This window comes from Medicago truncatula, chromosome 5 (assembly GCF_003473485.1).
Source record: "Medicago truncatula cultivar Jemalong A17 chromosome 5, MtrunA17r5.0-ANR, whole genome shotgun sequence".
NCBI lineage: Eukaryota > Viridiplantae > Streptophyta > Magnoliopsida > Fabales > Fabaceae > Medicago > Medicago truncatula.
The window spans coordinates 38,655,363-38,679,080 of NC_053046.1; the positions used below are offsets into that span (position 1 = coordinate 38,655,363).

At 33.1% G+C, this 23,718-nt stretch overlaps 1 protein-coding gene across 1 annotated transcript; it reads right to left on the reverse strand.

Annotated features, from left to right (window-relative positions):
• Positions 1 to 624: 624 nt before the first annotated feature.
• Positions 625 to 23,042, reverse strand: LOC11432874 (ubiquitin carboxyl-terminal hydrolase 13). Its single transcript, XM_003616958.4, has 32 exons — positions 22,875 to 23,042; positions 22,436 to 22,526; positions 20,384 to 20,528; positions 20,093 to 20,250; positions 19,104 to 19,369; positions 18,787 to 19,005; positions 18,593 to 18,701; positions 18,332 to 18,447; positions 15,501 to 15,599; positions 14,681 to 14,790; positions 14,026 to 14,100; positions 12,697 to 12,775; positions 12,454 to 12,600; positions 11,495 to 11,575; positions 11,223 to 11,342; positions 10,499 to 10,621; positions 9,903 to 9,980; positions 9,723 to 9,811; positions 9,530 to 9,638; positions 9,141 to 9,209; positions 8,950 to 9,060; positions 8,662 to 8,717; positions 8,388 to 8,565; positions 8,209 to 8,310; positions 3,000 to 3,071; positions 2,660 to 2,725; positions 2,394 to 2,459; positions 2,116 to 2,202; positions 1,898 to 2,014; positions 1,671 to 1,745; positions 1,464 to 1,550; positions 625 to 1,310 (listed from the first exon to the last, which is right to left on the reverse strand). Exons 1-32 carry the CDS (start codon positions 22,902 to 22,904, stop codon positions 1,269 to 1,271), a joined length of 3,372 nt encoding a protein of 1,123 aa, XP_003617006.1. The 5' UTR covers positions 22,905 to 23,042; the 3' UTR covers positions 625 to 1,268.
• Positions 23,043 to 23,718: the final 676 nt, after the last annotated feature.

The following is a 23,718-nucleotide window of genomic DNA, read 5'->3' on the forward strand; positions in this document are numbered from 1 at the left end:
GATATCCCAAGAAATGTCTTGTTGGGGTGTTACAATTTGGTTTCTTGGATAATTACTTTCCAATACCATACCGCAAAAAATGCAGTTCAAGAACTAATATTCAAACGTTTGTTTTAATTTAGCCACATCTAGAGTCTAATTAAACATGAAGAAAAATGCACAAAAGAGAAGTTCACAACAAGAAAAACATTTATGTTCCCCAGAAAGTAGCATACGTCGAACGGCAAAAGTTATGGTGCATGAGCCATTTCCTTATGCACCGTACATAAACACATCACAACCATCAGATTTCTTTCATTTTGAACAAAAATAGTTTTGGCTCACTTTGGGGGTGTAGGAAGCAATTATGTTGGGATTTATGCATGGTGCATAAGGATTTCCTTATGCACCATAACCACTCCCACGTCGAACTATGGCAAAGAAAACTATGGTATATCTAAGTGGCTGATACGATACTTATATATCCATTATTATTAGTTATTTAGGATCAACGCACCCAAAAATTTATTTTAATTGTGATTAAGAAACTTTAAGGTGGTGCTTAAGTTATTTTCTTCGATTGTGATTCTCTTTGCATTGGTTAGTAAAACTTGATATCTTTTTATACTGACCTCAACAAGGGTATGCACAAGAAATGCCTTTCTTTTTCAGATTTAAGAAACAGTCTCGTTGACTGATATTCCTTCCAAGACAATAAAAAGGAAATAGTAAAACAGCCACAAGAGGTGAACCAAATGGTGCTGCAGAATATTTTATGCTAACGAGTATATGGTGGCTGCAAAGTCTCCTTTACAAAACACTACATGAACTTTGTTACACCATTTTGCAGCCCTCACTAGAATTAACACTGCTAAGTGCTAACTGAACAAAATCTGAAAGCGACCAAGAGGACAAAAAGAGCCAACCAACTATACTCTGTATATACTTGCTAATCCAACAAAAAATCTTATGTACTGATACAGCGCAGTGACGATGATCAAGGACCTGGACATGAAGAACAACTTCCATAGACCAACGGAAGTAGCAAAAAGCTCAAGTGGTCGGCAGCAGATACACAAGGTAAGAGAGCAATATCAGTCCATCAAAAAAAGGAATTACATGTCATAATTCTAATATAAAACCTGCACACACCACCTTGGTCACTGATCTCAAAAGTTGGCCTATGCATAATTAGTCTTTCGCTGCTTTCCCTGTTTTTACAATCCCATAGACATAGAAGAACACTGAATTCATCCCATGCAAAATGATAGCTCATCCATGCTGATTTCCTAATTATAAATCTTTACTGGCTTCTCAAATGTGTGACGATTCTGAAAACATAAATGTAGTTTGAAAAGGTGTAACAAACCAAGGTTTGTCAACAACAAACAAAAACCCAGTACTGGTAACAGTGGATAACCACCAAACAATCAAAGACCAAAACCTATGTATAAAATAAAGTTCTTGCCAGCAAAGTTACTAACCTGATTAGCAGCATATGATCTTTTTGGAGCATTATCAGTATGCTCCAAGCCAAGATACTGCTCCCAAGCACCATATACGTCTCTTCTCTGTCAAAGGATATAATAACAGGACAATTTAAGCATAAGTCCAAATATATGAAATTGATATTAAATGTATATTAGTAATATTTTTTAAAGAAAGAAAAAGTTGAAGTGTAAATGAATCACCTGAAAACGATTTGATACAACTTCAGAGTCCTCAAGGTACTCAGGACGCCCTAATGAGAAAAAAGCAAACTTCCACTGGCCAAAAAAAAAAACGTAATTAAAAGAATTAGGTAAACTAAGTATACAAGCCAATCTTTACTCCATGAAGCAGTGATCACTAAAACCAAAATAACTTGTAACAGAAGAAGCCTAATATACCCATAGAACTTGCAAAGATGGAGAAATACCTTGCCAAACTCATCGTCTGGAACTTGAAGCTTCTTCTGTATTCGCAATCTAATTTCAGCCAAAGTCTCACATTCGTGTATGACCAAGAAAAAAGGTTCCCCAAAGTTCTGAATTTGCTGTACATAAAATGCAAAACCAAGTTACAAAAATTTATGCATACAATTAATGTATCACAGCCACCAGTATAAAGCAAACTGAATCAATTAAAACGATATACCATTTGGTTCTGAGTAGTGTCTTTAGTAAAATGATACACGTGGATTAGACGATCATGGGGACCAAGATTTTTCTCTTCTTCTGGTATCTGTAAAAGTAGTATACAAAGAGAAACATTAATTTTTCTACAGAAACCGGAAAATATGTATTCGACATAACATATTCACAAAAGGCCACTGCTGCTGTCATTTGAATAAATAAAAGCAAAAACACTATGAAATGAAAGCTATCCTCCTCCTTTCCCAGCCCCACTCAAAGAAGAAAGAAAGAGATTTCTACCTCCTCGGCTCGTAGTGTCCAGTATTGGTCATTTATGTTTTCAATCTTTTCATTGGGAGGGAAAACCTGCACAGCATAAACAAGACATAGCGAACATATTTTAATTAGAGAAATGACCAAATGTGCAATTGTTAATTGCATTGTCAGTAACATATGTAATTGGAGTGTCCTCATACAACTAATGTTTGTTCCCTCATAAGCTGATCAGAAAATAATCAAGAACGCTAATAAACCTAGGTGCAGATAATTGGAATGTAATGCCACACCTTGTATATCTTGTGATAAAAGACTTCAAGCAACCTAAGTTCAGCATCAGGACGAGACAATTCAACCTGTAAAACCAAGCCAAAATTGAGCGAGCATCAGATATATAATTAGGTAAATGTGAAAAATTATAAATTTAGCAAAGTTATCAACTTCATATCATAGAACTGCTACACATACAATACAACAGTCACAACTGCACAAGGCTGGCAAAAAATGGCTTCTCTTTTTTCTTCTTAGCTCAAGCCATGAAGGCCAGAAGGGTGCAGTTATATTACAATATCCCATAAGTAACATTAAAATACGGGCAAGTTAATGAAGTACAGCAAAAATCAGAGTCACCTTCTTTTTAAGATCCTCAAGGACATCTCCTACAGTGCTTTGCTTTGGGAGTCTGATGGTGTGGATAACCACCTGAATCAACCATTATGAAAAATTCAAAAATAATAATAATAATAATAATAATAATAATAATAATAATAATAATAATAATAATAAATAATAATAATAATAATAATAATAATAATAATCTATATACTCTTAAAATTGATGCCATATGAAATTCCCATTTTGTCCCTGGAATGGGCATTTAAGTAATTTTCTAATTGGTGGGTTTGGTTTGTTGCCACCTCACCTTTTTTATGCCAAATTTCCCATTTTGCCCCTCACCAATTTTTTAAATTATTTTCTAATTTTTAATAACTTTTAACTATTTTCCAATTTTTATGATTTTAACTATTTTTCAATTTTTTCTCCCAAATTCAGTTGCTTCTACATTGCCGTTGTGGGAGATTAAGATATCGTTTGACCCGGCTTTTTTCCAAATTCTCTAAATTTTTAAGGAGAAGTTAGGTCAAACACAATATCAATTATTTTAATTTCAATATTGTTTAATCATCACAACCTCACAGATATTTTTATTCACGTTGTCATTTAATGATATCAAATATTTTTATTTCCTTTCTTCAACCTCGCGAATATACACACACATTAATGTTTAGAGTAATATTTTATGTCCGTTTGTCTATTTTTTTTGTTACGATAATGCATATAATTTTTTTTTGGTGTTGTTTGGTTGGATGCTACCTCACCGATTTTTTTTATTTTTTAGTTTTAACTATTTTCCAATTTTTTCTCCCAAATTCAGTGGCTTCTACCTTACCGTTGTGGGAGATTAAGGTATCGCTTGACCCGAGTTTTTTCCAACTTCTCTAAATTTTTAAGGAGAAGTTGGGTCAAACACAATATTAATTATTTTAATTTCAATATTGTTTAATCATCACAACCTCACAAATATTTTTATTCACGCTGTCATTTAATGATACCAAATATTTTTATTTTCTTTCTTCAACCTCGCGAATATATACACACACATTAACGTTTAGAGTAATATTTTATGTCCGTCTGTCTGTTTTTTTGTTACGCTGATGCATATATTTTTTTTAGTGTTGTTTGGTTAGGTGCTACCTCACCGATTTTTTTTAACTATTTTTCAATTTTTTTATTTTTAACTATTTTCCAATTTTTTTCTCCCAAATTCAGTTGTTTCTACACTGCCGTTGTGGGAAATTAAGATACCGTTTGACTCGGTTTTTTTTTCAACTTCCCTATATTTTTAAGGAGAAGTTAGGTCAAATACAATATCAATTAAGTACTTACTAAAAAATGTACCTTTTTTAATGCATAAAATTGAATGCAATGAACTTTGACCAAAAGTTGTTGAATGCTTCTTCAAAAAACTACTTCTCGACAATTTATTTCACAAGCATCTCTCTTCAATTCACGTTGGGAACCTTTTCTTTTATTTTTTAATATTATACTTCAATATATTTTTTTCTTCCATTTAATTTGAAGCGTTCAATTTAATTTTTTTTAAGGAGGTTTCATTTAATTTTATTACCTTTTTTCAAAGGAATTTTATTATCTTTTTATCACTTATAATTTCAATATCGTTTAATCATCACAACTTCACAAATATTTTTATTCACGATGTCATTTAATGATATCAAATATTTGTATTTTCTTTCTTCAACCTCGCAAATATCTACGCACATACACATTAGCGTTTAGAGTAATTCTTTATGTGTGTCTGTTTTTTTGTTACGCTAATGTGTATAATTTTTTTAGCGTTGCATAATGCGTATGATTATTTTTATAAAATTTAAATTTTAATTAAAAGTAAAATTGTAGATGTCTTTTCTTCAAAAAAAGGTATAGATGCCTAAAAAGGTATATATATATCGTAACAAACTATGCATATCATTTTCATGTTCAAAAAAATTAAACATATCTGTTTCCATGACACCAACAATGTAACAAATATAATATCATATAATATAAATTCTTATCTTTTTGAAAGACACAAAAAATATGGTATTCTTATAACGAAATTTGTTATAGAGTATAATTGAAATAGAAAAAATCAAATATTTTGATATTATTTATATTATTATTCCAGACTCCTTAAATTGTTTCTCCTATTCAAATATTTAGCAAGTTATTTATATAATGATACTAATTTGTATTCATGTTACACAAAATAAACGTTATTGAGTAAATATCGTATTTGTAAAAAAAATATCTTTTATTTTTTTAACATTTTTAGCCTTCATAAATTATTCTAAACATTTTATTTATTTATTATGTTAATTAATAATAAATTCAAAGTTTTGTCCTCATGAGTTTAGCTCAGTTGATAGGAACAATGCATAAATACATGTCAAGTCCGGAGTTCGAACCCCAGACACCATATAAAAAATAATAAATTCAAAGTTTGTACAATATTTTGCCAAACAACATTAAACTTAAATAGCTTTAAAACTAACAAAACAAAAAAACCAAATAACTTTAGTTTCTTTCTTAAAGGCCTTTATTTTTACTTTGTTTTGAAGTAACTTTTAGACTGTAAAAAACCTTGACCAAACGGTATCTAAGTTCAGTCGGGAACACTGTTTCACTTTCTTCTTCATAAGAGGTCATTTTCTTCGTCCTCGTGAGCTTAGCTTAGTTGGTAGGACAATGCATAAAATATGCAAGGTCCGGAGTTCAAACCCCGGCCACCACAAAAAAAAAGAAGGTCATTTTCTATCTTTTTTCATGGTTCTGAGACCATGCATGACTTGAGTTGACTGATTTTTATGGCTTAAGGGCTTCATTTTTCGACACCGTTTTAGTTTTTGCTTCATCGTAGATGGTTTTCTTCCTTTTTTCATGATTATGCATTTTAAGGGTTTTTCTTTTTCTTTTTTCCAATTGTTATTGGATTATGTACCAAAATTTGTTATGTTGCATGGCTGTAGAAAAATCGTCTTTTGTTATATGGAGTATAGTAGAGGTCATGATGACTGAATTTTAACTGATGGTAAGGTTTTGACACAATTGTTATTTTAGTTTCTGGTACAGGAGTTGAAAATAATTGATGCATTTCAATTATTTTAGTTTTTGTGAGTAATCCTAAAGCTGTAACAGTTTTCATATTTTATTTATTCTTTCGTATATCATTGAGCCGTGCAAAAAGTTGATTGGTGTAAATTTGTTTTGATCATATCATTGGGGTCCAGAAAGTTGATGATAGAAATTTGTACATTTAAGATCAGGTTAATTTGATGATACAAAAATTGATCACATAGAAATATGTTAGCTTCTTTCGATATCAGAATGAACAAAGGGAATAAAATTAAATGATGTATTATTGTATTTCTATATATGAATTTCAATGTCAGGGGATTATGACTACATTAAGTATCTCAAAAATGATTTAGACGTTTGGAAAATAGGATTTGGAGTACTGGATTCTTGAATTGTGACTGGTAGTAATGAGAATCAACATATGAAGCTCATTATTTGTGATGCAAAGGTTAGATAAGTTAGTTAAGATTTGTAGTAATTTCTTTTATGATTTATCAATGTTACTTATTAGTATACATTTTGATTTATTTATATTTTTTTATTTCTTTCTCGAATTTAGGGTGATCGAGTTCATGTAATAACTCGATATAGAGATTTAGAGCATTGGGAATATAGTTGATGTAACATTATGGGTAAAATACTTTGTAGCTTTATCATTTACCATTTATTTATCTTGAATTCTTTGCTTCTATTTTGTAGTCAATGACAACGCAAATAGATGTAACAATTGGTCAGGTTCGAGGCTGCTCATCAACCTACATCATCCGGTTGTTGAAAAGTTTAAGACTTAGTAAGTTTGCATTATGATTTCACAATACAGTGTTAGAGTAACTTATTATTTCACAATCTGATTTGATTGTTTATTGACCATGTTTCTTGAATTGTTCTCATGAACTTAACACTTCTCAAGCTCAGATAGATTAAAAAGTAAAGTTTAAAAAGTACTTCGTAGAACGATTTTTCCAATCTGTCTCAAGTTAGGCCAATTGATGAATCTATAAACTTAGTCAAGGTCTGCTTTTTTTTTTTTATGCACAAACATGCTTTGAGTTTTTTTACGCACAAATTAAAAATGCATATTGCACTATTCTTTATTTCACGTGCATAATTTGTGTTAGGATACATACTCCATCACTATTTGGAAAAACAACTAAATTCAATCCTAACCAGTTTGGATGGTATTATGAGAGTTGCACCAAATGTTCGAAGACATCAATGTCAAATGGTGCTAGCTATAGATGCACATGCGGGAGTGATGCTTAATTTTCATTTGTTTCAAAAATGTTAATTGGTCAATGGGGTACATATAATGCACATGCATGCATTTCTCTAGACTTTATAGGAAGATAATAGGAAGATAAATTAGAAGTCATGGTACATTTTCTTTAGCTTAAAATCAGTTATGTTACCTTCATTTCATAAGTTATATATAACTATATTCGCATACATCTTATCCATGTTAATATGCATTAGATTAATATTACAGTTATTTCCCTGTTTAGCATTTCCCAAACTAGGTGTCAAGAACAATTCTGAAAGGAAAGCGCAAAATAATCACTCTCATTGATGAACAAACATAGAAAAAGTATAAGTGTCGCCTCTATGCAATTAGAATCCATTGATTATAGGTATTTAATATGCTTTTTTTTTTTTTTGTTTGCTTGATCACTATAGCCAAATATGATTTCATTTTTGACGATGCTGTTTATTTGTTTATAGTGTTTCTTCAATAATTATTGTGAATTTTGCGGTTTTAAAACTCAGAGTCATAACTTCAAGCCTGATAAAAAAATTATAGAGAAACTCAATGAAGTCCAATATTTTTTTTGGCCTAAATTGTAACAAAAATAAGTTTAAACAAATTGTTAATTCTTTAATAAATTTATTTCTATACCCTTTACTCTTTTTAATTCTTTTATCAATCATCACAAATATTAATGTGTATTAAAGACTTGATAAAGTTTTCATAAATATTTTGATAAAGATTTATAATTTTTGTGCAATATTCATTAATTTGCTCATTTTTCTTTTAATTTTTTTTTATATAAAATACATTATGAAACCCGTGCAACGCACGGGTTTGTAACTAGTAATATTAAAAAAATAGATGAAAACCAAAAGAAAATTAGGTCACTATACTCACTTCATCCTTGGTAGCATGATGAAACGCAACTTTCAGAGTTTTCAAACCTTGTAATTCTGGCAGAGGGATGTCAAGTACTTCATAGTACAATATGTCGGATGTCTAACATGCAAGAAACGAATAAGATATTTTGTTTTTAAGAGACACTAAGAAGGATTGAACGATAAATCAATAGCTACCTGATTGTAGTGAACCAGCATATCAGATAAATGTTCCACCCCTCGGTACTTGATAGGCTGGGGTTTTGGTTGTTGAGAATAGCAGTTGTGTGGGGTGAGCCTGATTTTGGATGGGTCGTCCAAACCAAGTTGTTCAGCTACTCTCTCCACAACATCATCATATGTGAAAAGCCTTGACCTAGATATCAATAACACAAGAGTACCTGTTATCCTAAGCACCATACACGTGTGTGGGGGCACATATACAATGATTAATAAAATCTAATGAGCTTACATCTCCAGGCAGAAGTCATCTTCCTTTGGTTTATCTAGGGACCGAAAGTGAACAACCTACAATACATCAATCAGTGATAAAAAAAAAAAAGTAAGTACATAGCTTACAATACCCAGTGAAACTTGCAAGGCTTGCTGGTTACATACACAAATACATGCATGCATTAGCACAAACGAGGAGGAAATTAGAATAATTCAAACAAAACATGAGAATAAATTCGTAGATTTAATTTTTGGATCACATCAAACGAAACAAATTGCCTTTAATTAATCCTCAAAAGGAAAATACCTGGCGATTGTGCACGTATTCCAAGTAAGAAGGCACATCAGGATAGCGGATATGTTCCTCATTATCCGTAGCAGGAGCCTTCTGAAAGCATATAATATCTCCATCTTCAAGCTGCATTCACGGAAGAACAAATCAATAAGAAAGCAAATCATACAGTAAGCTAACGTGCATTAACTAGGTAGATACCATACCTGGCTTGCTCGAAATGTTAATTTCTTGTCAATAGGCTCACACATCACATTTGGTTCAAACTTAATTTCCTACACAAATATAGGCACAGTTAATTCGCTAACCTCCAATCATTTAAGTCACTCGTAGGGATCAAAACCTGAGGATGGCATTATAAAAAGGCCATTTTCCTTCTGGTAAGTCATGCAAGAAAGATAAATTTTCATAGAACATGATGCACTTTATTTGCCATTAATCAGATAGTTACTAAACAACTGAAACCATGACTAGTGCGTGATCCTAAGTTATGAATCATATGGCTTCTGGCTTCAGAATATGCAAGGATGCACTACGGTTTTAAATTTCTAAGTAGTACAACAGATAAACAATAAAACAGACAACAGAAACCAACCTCATAAAGTCCAATCTCTTCTTCAGGATCATAACCAGCCATTTTATTTAACCTTGCTAAGATTTCTGATGGTTTACCAGTGTTATTCACAAAGAGTCTGCCAACAAAACTGCCATCAAAGGGAAAAACATTTGATGTCAACTCAGGTCCATCTTCTACCCCAATATATGTTAAAAATCAAGACATTAAGTACCGTAGCTCCTCTTTCTCAGGATCATATAACTTGAAAAAAAGTAATATATCATCCTTTGTCTTCTCAGGTGGTGCAATGGGACATAAATCCTAAACAATAACGTAGTTTGTCAACAGGGCTGTGTTCGGATAATGTTTCATTATATAAAAATAGTATACAGCTTCATAATATAAAGATTACCGGTCCACGCTCCACTTCCAAAAACAATTTTAATTCTGCATTGTGAACCTTGTTCGATATCTCTCTCAATTGTCCAACCTGCAATATAAATCAGAATGAGAAAGAAAAAAAATAATAACTTCAGATCAAATAGAAATTGGTGTCACACAGACATGAATCACAAGATTGAACACCCTCGCATAGGATCTTAAACAATCAAATAAGATAACCACTTGCATGGGCTGCATTGTTATTCATTTTAAAATATAAAGAAAAAAAAATAAAAATAAAAAAAAGCTAGTCAAAAAAATGACCAAAAACAAAATAAAATAACGAAGCTAACAGACATAGAAGTAACTGATGGCCTAACATAAAAATGAAATCAAATGAAGCCAGCCATGGCAACCATTACATAAGCAGGTTGATATAAAATGCCATGAAGAATTGAACAAATTCAACTTAAAACATATGAGGGGGGAAAGAAGCTCAAAGTATTTTAATTCAAAACCAACATTTGCCTAAAAGCCAACAGACATGAAAAGGTCGCAAAATAAGAAGCTTGAAAGTATATGAGAAAAATGATATCGATAAACTTTAAGCAAGATCATGGAACTTACAGATTGTGCTTCCTCAATTTGTGTCAATGGACGATTAGGACGATATGTATGGTTTTGACGCTTTGCCCATAGCCAAAAGCGCTGGAATTGAACAGGTATGCCGAACTCTTTAGCAACCTCTTCCTACATATCACAGATTAGCAATCAAACAGAAATACCAAACTCGGAAAAAATAACACAGCTATTGAATAATCACCATGAACTTCGCAAATTATATTATAAATAATTACAAAATCAAAAGCATAAAGACCATAAAGATTCATAAGACCTGTTTTTTCTTCTTCCAAATAAATCTTCATGAATTTTATATTTTAGTACTGTTTTTAAAAATAATAGTTTTCTATGAGAGGATGCAACAAAAATAATAGCTTGCTCCTTAGCAGTTCACAAACTAAACTTTCCCGACTTACATAACTCTTACCCTATGAAGCTACTGTGGTAATAATTCTGCCATTAGCATTGCACGCAGCCAAATGCAACATGATAGAACCAAGTTGGAGATAGACTGACACTTCCTCAAGGAAAAACTAGATAATCAGCTGACAACTACACGTCCCTTTTGGAATTCAATTGGCAAATGTATTCACTAAGGGACTTCTCGTTTTCCTTTATTATAATTTATTAGGCTTAGTGATCACATTAGTGCTCGTACAACAACCTCTAAATAACAAAATTCAGTTTTTCTTTTCATCTACACTGCAAGAGGGGTAACTAATGATGATACCTTGAAAACGTTAAATGGTGTCTGCTTTTGTACACGGAAACTCCGCACTTTGTCATGTTCTACAAGATCAAAATATATATCCTTTCCAATCTGTTCTCCAAGATCTTCATCCCGTGCCACCTAAGTATCATATGTTATCAGTTACATATAAATATTTGTGTGTCAATATATGTGTGTGTCTATATATGCGGGCACAATCTGATAGAGAAATTCACAGCATCTTTATAAAGACACAAACAATACTCAATTCTAGGAAAGGAAGCTAAGAACACCTTTATAATAGTGTAGAGGTGAGCCTCTGCCTTTTCCTTCTTTTTGTGCTCTTTTTCTTCCTGTTCTTTCTTTAACCTCTCCTGCATAATCCCATTGTAGAAATCAGTGTCATTAAATATCGTCCGTGATATAGCACAGTGGAATGTGAAAAAATAAATATTGTTCCACAATACAATATTTGATACAACTGATGCCAGATAGCAGCTATGACAGCACTATAGCATTGTTGCATAGCAGAATTTGAACATACATTATTTTCTGCGATCCGCGATTGATGACATTGGTACTAATTCAATGCAGATTTTCCAGAACAACCAACACTTATAGTACAAAAGAAGATCAAAGGTATGGGTAAACTTTGGTTAGATTTTAGCTTGAAATACTCGTAACAAAATTCTAATGAGAAACAAAAAAAAAATGTTGGTTCATGCAGAGTTCAAATTTGCGACAAAGCGGAGCTTCCCGCGAGAACAATCATACTTGCAGTAGCAGAATATACATACATACATATACACACACACATACATATATGGGATTTGCTAAAACACACCCACTAGTTTTTATGTGGGAGTGTTTTAGCAAGCTACACCTTAGGGTGCATTTAACCACTTTTTAGTGTTATCACTTGCTAAAATACTCCTAAAAAGGGTGTATTCTAGCAAATTCCTATAGGATTTGCTAACATACACCCACTTATTTTTTTAGAAGGTGTGTTATAGAAACATACAACTCAAGGTGTATTTATCAACTTTTTAGTTATAACTTGCTAAAACACTCCCACATAAAAACTAGTGGGTGTGTTTTAGCATATCCCTATATAGATATGGATATAGATATAGATACAAAATAAATTAGTCATCTGAATTTGTTTGGAAGTTACAGTTGCAAGCAGAATACAAATAGGTTCTGATCTGGCTTGACTAATTTTGGGCTCTAAAATATGAGAAAATCTACTAACCCTTAAATGCTCAGCAATATCTTTCTCGTCCACATTGCATATTACTTTTTCCTTGTCAGCTTCACGTATATACACCAGCATATAAGCATTTGAATATTTGGTGAATTTAAAAGGAGTGTTATTGAATCCGGGATTTGTCTGCGGTAACTGTTAAAATACAATATACAAGTGTTTGAATCAGTAACAAGTACTCAGATGCTCATAGGGATCAAATGCCGCAACCATTATAAATAAAATAACTACCTCTTCCTCTCCACCATATTGCTCCTCCATTGCCCGTTTAGGGTCTTCTTTTGTCACCCTCTCATCATCAAATTTGTACCTGAGCAATTCATATATTCAATCAAACCATGCAGTTAAGAGTTCAGTAGTCGGCAATAAAAGCAATACAAAATAACAAATAAAGTTCAATGGCCTTTCAAGACTTGAGTAATTTTCCCGCAATACCAAATTTAATTTACAAATGTTATTGGAATTGCAGAACCCAACTATAACACAGGTACAAAAGGAACATATTTAGTCTTTCAATTGTTAACCAATAGAACAGCCTCATTTCAAAGTATCAGCTATAACACAAATTTTAAATGCCGACATGTGTCGAACATTCGGTCACACCTTCAACATGTAGTGCCAGTGCTACATGGCACTCAGTAGCCACTATGACAAAGCACATGTAAGTTAATAAGTAAGAAAATACACACACACACACACACATATTAAGGATATTCATGTTTGATTTGTCCCACTTAGAAACGAAGCATCCAAGCATAGTACCCAAGCATTCTGCTTGTATTAAATGAGGTGAGGAAGGAAGTGAAGATACCACCATTAGAAAAACACTCCACTTCACCTTATCTTATAAAAATAAGCCTACCAATGTTTGATCTAAACAATTTGTTTTCTTACAAACTTCTGTAGTTTAAAAATTGTTTGATTTTTATAGAGGGGCCAAACACGCGCGCGCACTGGGAAGGGAAGGGGTGGAAACCTGGGATCGAACTCAGCTACCCACTTAAAACATCCTCACAGCCAACCAACCACTAGGTTGTAACAATGGGGACATAATAAGTAAAAGAATAAACTAGAAAACAAAATTTTTATTCTAATAAGTCGGAAAAATGATATGATAACTTAACTTATCAGGCCTGCAGATGATATTCAAAATACTTTGGCATTTTGAACCATAAGCGAATAAAAAAAATGATGAAATTTTTAATTGTTAATTTATTTACAAACAGCTGAATTATACTACTTCCATGATAACCTACCGAACAAGATTTGCAATTGTTGAAATTGATCGTACAGAACAAAATAAACATGATTTACTTCTCACTCCTATCAGCACCTCTTGGCCCTACCTCTCTAACAAATAGATACTTGTAAAATAAATTTGAGATTTGGGCTTTGAAAGCAATGAGACAATGTATATTCCTCAGTATATGATGAATAGTTAGTCATGCATGTTACAATAACATTCGACGAATGCAGTACATGACTCCTGGTTCTCGTCAAATATGTTGACAATAGCATGTAGCTCACAAGCATGTGAACAGTTTAGACATGAGAACATACCACTGATCAGAGAGAGTTGGCCTGATAAAAGCATAGTAATGTCCACCATGCACACCACCACTGTGAACCAGAACGCTGGGAGGGGAAATCAAATCCGTCAAATATAGATCATCATAAATTAAGATATATGCATGCATAAATAATTGCACATCAATCAATAATATCAGCATGGAGAAATAGAAATTACAAGTTGATGAACTTCATTGATTTAAAATTCTAGATAAACAACAGCTTTCAACACATCATTCCAAGGTGTTCCAAAAAGATTAAAAAATACATCTCCGACTTAATTTGGATAAGGCTAGGAGATGGCTTTCCAAAAAATAAGTTGTTATCTACGTTTCTTTTCCATTATCACTTAATTTAATCCTTATTTGACTTGTCCCCTTTATTCTATCTGTTGGTTGTAATAGACATTAAGTATATGGGTTAAAAAAAGTCTGCTATATATACCAAAAACAACTTCAAGAGAAGAAAAAATCGAAGACAAAGTTTGGGCATGAAGCACCAAAATAAAAACCAGCAGACAAAATACCAGAGAGCAAAGCCCAGCTACTAAAGAAATCATGAAACAGATCAGAAAGGTTACTAGTCCCAATGCCAAAACAAACTGTGCAATCGGCAATATAAACCGCTGAAACAAACAATATATTACCTATGAAGTGTGTAAAGATTGCGGACATTCCTATCAGCATCAGGTGATAGATATTTTCCATTGTCACGATCAAGATCAAGTTGCAATGGAAACTCATAACGATCATTAATCTGCAGCAAAAAAGGTAGAAAATTAAATTTCCATGTATAGATAGGATAATTCAATCCCTCCATCAAAAGTAAAGAAATCTGTGACAGATAAGTAGAACTAATGATAATAACAAATGCCCGTGCTTCTAGCAGACCATGTTCTTCATTGTATGTGACTTTTTCAAATGAAGTACGTGAATTTATGTGTCTGTATGTGTGTGTGCCAATGTCAAATATACCTCCTTTGTTAAAAGTATAAAGCAATTTTCAAAGCAGTAAAGGAAAAAGCATTTGTTGAACAAAAAATTTCTTTGAAAAATAAATATTAAGAAAACCCAGAAATCTTTTGTTTTTCAATATCACAAGACGCTATTGTCCCCAAACACTATCATGTCAAATCACTTTCTTGCATTATGTAAAGTACCGTGAATTAATGCATGCTACACAACAAAAATAAGAATATTACTGTACAATTTACATAATCAAGCATAAACAACTAGTCAATTTAAAATAATCTTCAATAACATTTTATAGCAAAGCTGGAATGTTCTGTCTGCATCTTACTCTTGCCAATAGCCAATAAAACTACAGGACCAGATGGTACTTAACTCAGGTGCAAGTAGCCATGGAAGTTCCAAGAAGAAGAAATACTAAATTTCTAACATGCAAGCAAATAAAGCACCAAGAGAATGAAACGTGTTGCGAAGCAGTGTCTCTATTTGACTACTGACCTTTACCATAGTATCCCGCATAAAGTCATATTCAAATCTTTTCAGCTGAAGCTGCAAGACTGGAGGAAAATCGATGAACAGGACACCTTTCTTAGCATCCTGAAAATATGAAAAATTATTAGTTGCACATGAAACTAGACTTCAAAGTTGGTTAGATGATTGCCCTCTGAGAGTGAATATAAGAAACTCAAGGAAATGTCATGAAGTTGTTCCAAGCAAATTACAAAACAAAATAGTAACATGGAATAAAATAAAATAATATATCAACATTTGAGTGCAGAAGGTAGGTAAATTAAATCATTCTGTTGAAAGAGAGCTAAGAGAAGACTGGTGGTGAAGGTACAGAAAGTAATAAATACAAATAATCTTTTACTTCTGAAGTAACTAACTGATATACATATCTAAAACATTGAATGTTAACATCGCTTCTACTACTATAAATCGTATGATTTATTTCTATTTCAATAACTATACTAACAGCAACAAAGTAAAGGTTTAGCTTTTCTAATAATAATAAAGTTTAGATGCTCCATTAAGCATTATATATTTTTGCAGAAGTTCTCTGATACTCAAAAAAAGCTAAGTTTTTTAATAAAGGGACAGGAACTCAAGAAAAAGAAACTATGTCCAACATCGACACGACACATATGATTATATCGAATTATGTCATTTTCTCGAATTATTATCAGTGTCCATGTCTGAGTTTGTGCTTCATAGTGCCTCACTCAAATTTTTATCGTGCCACTACCAAATAAAGTTTCAAATAAAGACATAACAAAAAGAAAAAATGTTGGATATACCACTCCCAAGTAGTCAACTATCACTGTTGCCTCTTGTCAAAAAGAAGTGTCCTATTCCCGTTAAAAAAAAAAAAAAAAAAAAAGAACTACCGAATACCCCATTCGTACAAAAATATATATATATATATAACATGATTTGCGCCTAAATAGCCCAATACCCTCTCTTAAGACAAAAACAACCTGGTTATCCTGGTTCTTTTTTTACCCATCAGCTGCCTACCTCAATCAACAGCAGCACTTCACAGTAGAGAGGTCATGATGGGGACGGAGCAGCAGCAAAAAGATCGAGAGAGGGAAAATAGAGCAGCAGATGAGACAGAGCAAGAGAAGACAAACAGATCAAGAGAGATAGACACTTGGGTGGTCTCGCCTTTTTTGCTCTATTGTGACTTCTCTGCAATCTCAGCAGAATTGTGATCTGGATCACCAGGCATGTGTAAAATCATGAAATCACATGACCTTGATATTTAGATCACAATTTTAACAACATTGCTTAATCAAGAGATCCTTCTTAAATGCAAAATACCTAGAAGTGGATCTAATATCAATAAGGGAATCTGCTGAATCAAACATCTGATTATCCAATAACTCGCGAATGACATCTGTCGTCATAGGTAAGACCTTTTATTGGAACCCCTTACTATATGTTAGATATCTTCTTAGTAATATATTATATTAAGCTGCAGTTGTTCTGTTATTAGGCGATAGCCAGCAGTTATTGCTTTAGGCAGCAGTTATGTTATTAGACTGGCAGTTATTTTACTAGACATGTTTTGAATAAATAGGAAAACTGAAGGAAAAATAAGTAGGCATTATAATTTGGGACTGGATATTGATTGGGAGAGACAGAGCTCTCGAATTCTTGGAAGGGAGAGACCAAGCTCTCGAATTCTTGGACGGAGAGACCCAGGACTCTCGAAGTTCTGGGGAACCCATTGTAATTAAAATGCATTTTCGTTTTTATCATTCTCTGGTTAGTTTACCATATTGTTTTTGGTGTAATCCTACTCTATTATCAATAAAAATCAGTTATTAATATTAATTTGTATTTTGGTACCAGTTTCTAAGACTATGTTTTGGGATATGAATTACCGTGCCAAATGATGACAAAAATATCATTTTGCCTAAGTGATGCGTGATGATTGCTACTTTGTAATGCTAAAGTTGTCATATGAATCAAAAAGAATAGCAATAGAATACTGAGTGGTCATTCTAGATTAATGTCATACCAAACTGTTTTGAACCACAATGCTACATCGGCTAAATCAAATCCTACAGTATTTCTTGATGACATAGATTTGCAAAGAGTTGAAGACAACAAACTATTTCAAAATACTCCGCCTAAGCAGCAAATCCAAGAAGTTATTCCATATAGACTTCTTTAGAGATATCAGCATATACAAAAGAATTCTTGAACACCGATTGAGAAAGGAGCAAATGGAAAATAATATAATATTCATAGAGGTATGCAATCAAGGCCAGACACTTATGCATAACCACTAACCTCCAGAAAAACCTCTGCACAATCAACAAGACCTTCAAGGCCAACCTTAACTATAAAAATCAAATAGAAACCTACAATAGACTTCCATGGAGGAAAAGGGAAAAGGTCTCGAGTTTAATATGGCTATGAAGTACACATATTTCATTGACCACAGCTGTCATCAAACAATATAGGAATAAGGCATTGCCAGCTATCTAGGCATGAGAAAAAAGAAATAAATAAAAACATATTTTTTATATATTTTTGGTTGTCACAATTTGAAAGTCTGTAATCATCACACTGAGACATCCTAGACTTAATTTGGCAAACATCATTTGTTAGTTGTTACTAGATCTAAGGACTACCTCGGTACTCCTTATCTTAAGTTACATGCTGTGACTATCAGGTGTAACAGACAAAGGAAACAAGGGCAAAGGGCACCGAGAGAAAACATGGCCAAGAACTTAAGACATTCAACTTAAAGACAAAGGTTGACTTGACTAAATGATATTTTTACAAATCGACTCAATTCAACAATTGCAACTAACCTGCAAACCATATTGTTCAGCATGGTATTTGTTGTCCCCCTCAAGACGTTCAACTTCAACATACTTGTCAAAGGAAGCATAAACATCAGGACAACCTTTGACATCAAGTTGAAGATCTGCCATACATAAGTTATAAAGACTAAATTAGAATCAACTGGCATGGCACAAGCTTATCAAAAAAAATAAAAATAAAAAGTGGCATGGTACAACTGAAAAAAAAAAAAAAAAAAACAATTAATTTCAGAATGCATATGGAAGTACCATAAAATGACTCCTTTCGTGTTGATTTATAGTCCACATTGATGCACTCGATGTAGTTCATATGGTGCCCTTCAAACAATTTCTGTATAGTTCCCTCAACAACAGTTGCCTGAACACAATGGTTAATTATGCATTTAAGACGGTACTTCACCAGAATGAAATTGTGCAAAAACATCTGATGGTCTTTCTGTTACCTTCATTTTGTCTTCAAGTTTTTCACAAAGGACTCTATTTAGTTCTTGAACATCATGCTGCAAGAAAGAATCATATGTATCCCATCCAAAAGATTTTGTCAGCTCTTTTGTTGCAACACTGGTGTCACTATACTGGAGCTTGTAGAACAAACTTTGCAGAGCCAGGGGGATGCTTCCAGAGGGCATATCATTCTCTGTTGTAGGCATGTGGTATACAGCCTGAAATGCAATATCCAGGACCAAACATCATCGTTACCATCCAGTTAAACAAGTGGGCTAAAGACAAGAAGAACAAAATATGAGAAACAAAGCCTGACCTTTCGGAAATAAGGAATATGATACAGAGTTTGAAGCAGAGAATTCATATAACATGTAGCTCCCTGGTTCTTAAGCCCAACATATCCAGTCTCCTTTTTTGAATCATATGTCCAGTAATCAACAATCCTACGGACAAGGACCTCAGCTTCAATTATAAGAGTATCATTCATAAGATACCCTCTACTAGGATCATACAATTCACCAAGAGGCATGAAGGATGTGAAACCCCAGTCACTTTCCCGTGCATTGAACTGATGCTGCGTATCTACACAGTGCAAAACAAAAAGTTATGAAAATAACACATTGCTATATACCCAAAAATTATGTGCACTTTCACTTTTTCTCCTCTTCCATTTTGTCTAATGGTAAATGCTAAGGGTTTCCCTCAAGACTCGTGGAAAGAGCTCAAGAAAGAGAAGAAAAACATTGCAAGTTCCCAATGCATTATACTTGCATTCAATGCTTGCTGTTTATTATACCTTAACAGGTTCCCGAAGGATACTCATTAGCAAAACCCATGTTTTGTTCGACAAGTCAATACTAACAAGTCCAAGCTTGGAAAAAAAATTGCAACTTATAAGGGAAAGTGTGTGTGTGTGTGTGTGTGTGTGTGTAAGTGAAGTAAATTTTGAAACAGATGCAGACAGCTGATGGAAAGAAACCAATTTGGTTAGGCTCTGAATTTTTTATCAACAAGCAACAACAAAGGCTAGGTGCATAAAATAATGGCTAATCAGAAATGGCATGTGAAAGGAGTATGAAATACATAGAAGCATCATTCTCAGGATTTGACAAAAACAATCAACCAAAATCATGCCGGCTTTTCAGAAAAAATGGCAGCATAACATAGATTTTTCAGTTATAAAGTCCTCTTCTACTAATGGCATCAAACAACACTCCTTGATTTTAAACCCAGAAATGTCTTTTCATAAATCATGCATGGCAGTTCATCTCATAACAATTGTAAAGAACAAACATAATACGTTACCTTTTCTCACGGTGTACTTATTATGGATCTGATTAACAACAGCCAAGCTAAACTGTGCATATCTACTCCAACCGTAGGGCAGACTAGTTGAATCTGCAACATCCAAATACATGGACAAATAGTCCACGTTGTTCCCTTTTGGAAAAATAAGTACACGCCTGTTCAGAGTGGAAAATTAAAATCAGGAGAGGTTGCTGAAGATGAAGACACGTGGGAAAAATATAGAGCATGTCTACTGAAATAGAAAAATGAACGTTGTGAACTTATTTGGAAAATGAGTAAGAATAATACCATTTGTAACTCCCAACAACAAATACATCTGAATAGAGCTTTTTCAAATTCACCCTAGAAAAGTTGTCAATTCTCCATGTGAATCTTGATGGTGAAGGATCCTCGACAGGCTCCACAGTGTTGGCAGTTTCAGGTTGAGCAACCACTAATGTTCATGAATATAAATGAAAAGAGCAATTAAGAATGTGCCTTAAATTAGCTAAAACTAGGAGGCGTAAAAAAAAAAAGTTGTCATAACTGAACTAACTAGAAAAGGAATCGTCATAAGACGAGTAAAACAATTGGAGGGAGAAAAATAAAAACAAAGAAATTGAAAACACATATACTACCAAAATACATAAAACCAATAAAAGGCCCGCTTGATTTGAAGGAGAAAATAAAACTTTCTTTATCTTCTAGTTTCACTTTTACCATAAAATGCCACTTTGTTTACTGCTTTCAAATATCTACAGTTTTTATCTTATTTTTTCACAATTCTATGAAAACTAGAACAAAACGAACAATAAGTAGCATTTGCAACTAAAAAAGAAACCAGGAAATGTTTTCTCAAACCAATCAACCCCTATATAGCACCGACACTTCACACACATTGCAGATATGTCCGGTGTCCGATACCGACCCGTGTGGTTGCATTCAATTAAACATCATCTCAAATTACCACCCATTTCCACGTATCATTGACATGTCTTGGGTGGCATGTCTGGTGTCAGTGCTTCGTGGATCAAAAGAGTTACTTTTTCTCTTGAAAAGGAAAAAAGGACAAACTTAGCAACACCAACACTAGCTTAAATCACTTAGATCATTAAGTCTAACATCAATGCATGAAGTGGTTTCCTTAACTCTAACATCAAATAAATTAAATCATCTATAACAAAGAAAATAGATTAACAAAAACAACATTTTCTCAAATTAGCACCTATTTCCTTATACTATTTCCACGTGTCAGTGTCATGTCAAATAGATTAAAATGGTTCCTTATACCATTTTCTCAAATACCAACACCAGTTTATATCACTTAGTTCTCTAACTCTAACATCAATGCATGAAGTGTTTTCCTTAACTCTAACAAAAAAATAAAGAAACTGAAAACACGCAGACATTACCAAAATGCAAAACACGCATACATTACCATTTGATTAGAAGGGGAAAAAAACTTTTTTTTTTTCTGGTTTCACTTTCAACTATAAAAGTCCCACTTTGTTTACTACTTTCAAATACTTCACATGGTTTTTCTCTATTGTTTTCCACGAATCATTGAGAAATGAAAACAGAGTGAATACTAAGTAGGCAGTAGCATTTTGTCATTAAAAAAGAAACTGGGAAATGTGTTCTCAAAAATGTGTTCTCAAACCAATCAAGCCCTATGTAGCACCGACACTCCACATTGAAGGTGTGTCCAGTGTCCAACACCATCACATGTACTAGTTACATTCAATTATACCTTTTTCTCATATTACTCACACATGTCCATGTGTCAGTGCTTTGTAGATAAAAAGTGTACTTTTTCTCTCGAAAAAGAAAAAACGACAAACTTAGTAAGACCAACACTAGTTTATACCACTTAGTTCCTTGACTCTAACATCAATGCATGAAGCATTTTCCTTAACTCTAACATCAATTTACTTAAATCAGAGAAACTGTGAAATGTGTTCTCAAACCAATCAAGCCCTATGTAGCACCGACACTCCACATTGAAGGTGTGTCCAGTGTCCAACACCATCACATGTACTAGTTACATTCAATTATACCTTTTTCTCATATTACTCACCCATGCCCACGTGTCAGTGCTTTGTAGATAAAAAGTGTTACTTTTTCTCTCGAAAAGGAAAAAACGACAAACTTAGTAACACCAACACTAGTTTATACCACCTAGTTCCTTGACTCTAACATCAATGCATGAAGCATTTTCCTTAACTCTAACATCAATTTACTTAAATCATCTAACTTAACTCTAACATCAATTTCCTTAAATCATCTAAAAAACAATAAATAAAGTAAAAAAAAGAACACTTGATGAACAGATCAAAAAAGTGAAGAAACAATAGACAATACCATCCATTGGTTGATGATTATTGTTCTCAGCCAAATCCGCATGCGGAACCGCGTGCGGCACAAGCATCTCTTCATCTTCCTGCTGTTGTTGCTACAAAACCAGAAAGAAAGAAAAAAATTACCAAAACATAAACAAAATCACCATCACACTACTTCTGATCGACTAAAAACACAATCCCTAACAAAATCCCCAAAATCAAAAACAGAATGCAACAAAATTGAACGAAAATTCAACTAAACAAAATCAAAACCACAATCCCTAACCGAAAACCCCATCACTTCCAGTTCTAACCAGACAACACTCAATTTCAACATCAAACACAATATTTACGCAAAAAATGAAAAAGGAATTAAACAAAAATCATGCAATAACAAGAAATTGAGAAAATTAAAAGCAAAATTGGAAAAAACGAGAGTAGCGAAAGAAGAGTGAGGTTACGTCAATGGGAGCAGGAGTCATGATGGTCATGACGGTTATGGAAATTGACCTCGCGGTGCGGTTGTTGAAGGAAAACAATGGAGGAGAGAGAAAGTGCACTGTGAAAAAAAAAAAAAAAAAAACGAGATCACACCAGAAGAAGGTGTTGCTCGAGACGAGAATGGTGAAATGAGTTTGTGAGTCTTTTTATTTATTTGGGGATTTGGGTGGAGGGTACTCTTGGTATTTCACTGATATTTCTTTTTTTCTTTCATCATTAATTTTGTATATGGATAAAATGAAAATGTATGATCATATGTTATCCTTCAAAAAAAAAAAAAATCATGTTAAGAAATGAACTTCACCTTTTTTATTGTGAGGGAAATGAATTTCACCTTACAACTAAATACAAAACATCCTCCTCAAAAAAAAACTAAATACATGTTAATTAAAAGTAATCATATTTATAATTCTCTAAAAAAAAAAAAAAATTATCGTATTTATACAAACATTTTTTGTTAACAAAGAAAATTTACATTGTTAATTAATTATAACAATACTTTAATTTAACCATACTTCACAACTTAATAAGTACTTTGGCTTTTCTATGTTGTCTGGTAGAGTTAAAAATTTGATTTTCATTATATCCTAGACTGGATAAATGGTAGGTTGGCAGGTTGAAAAAGAAATTTACTAAGTAGATCAAGTCGGGTCGCTTTAGTCAAAGGTGTTGTTACTGCCTGCCTGTTTATATTATGTAAAACTTTTGACTTCCGTCTGCTATTTGTGATAATATTGATGTCATGGTGCATTCCCTTGTTTAGGGAAGAAACTCTTCTCATTAGATGAATTGGAAGAATTAGAC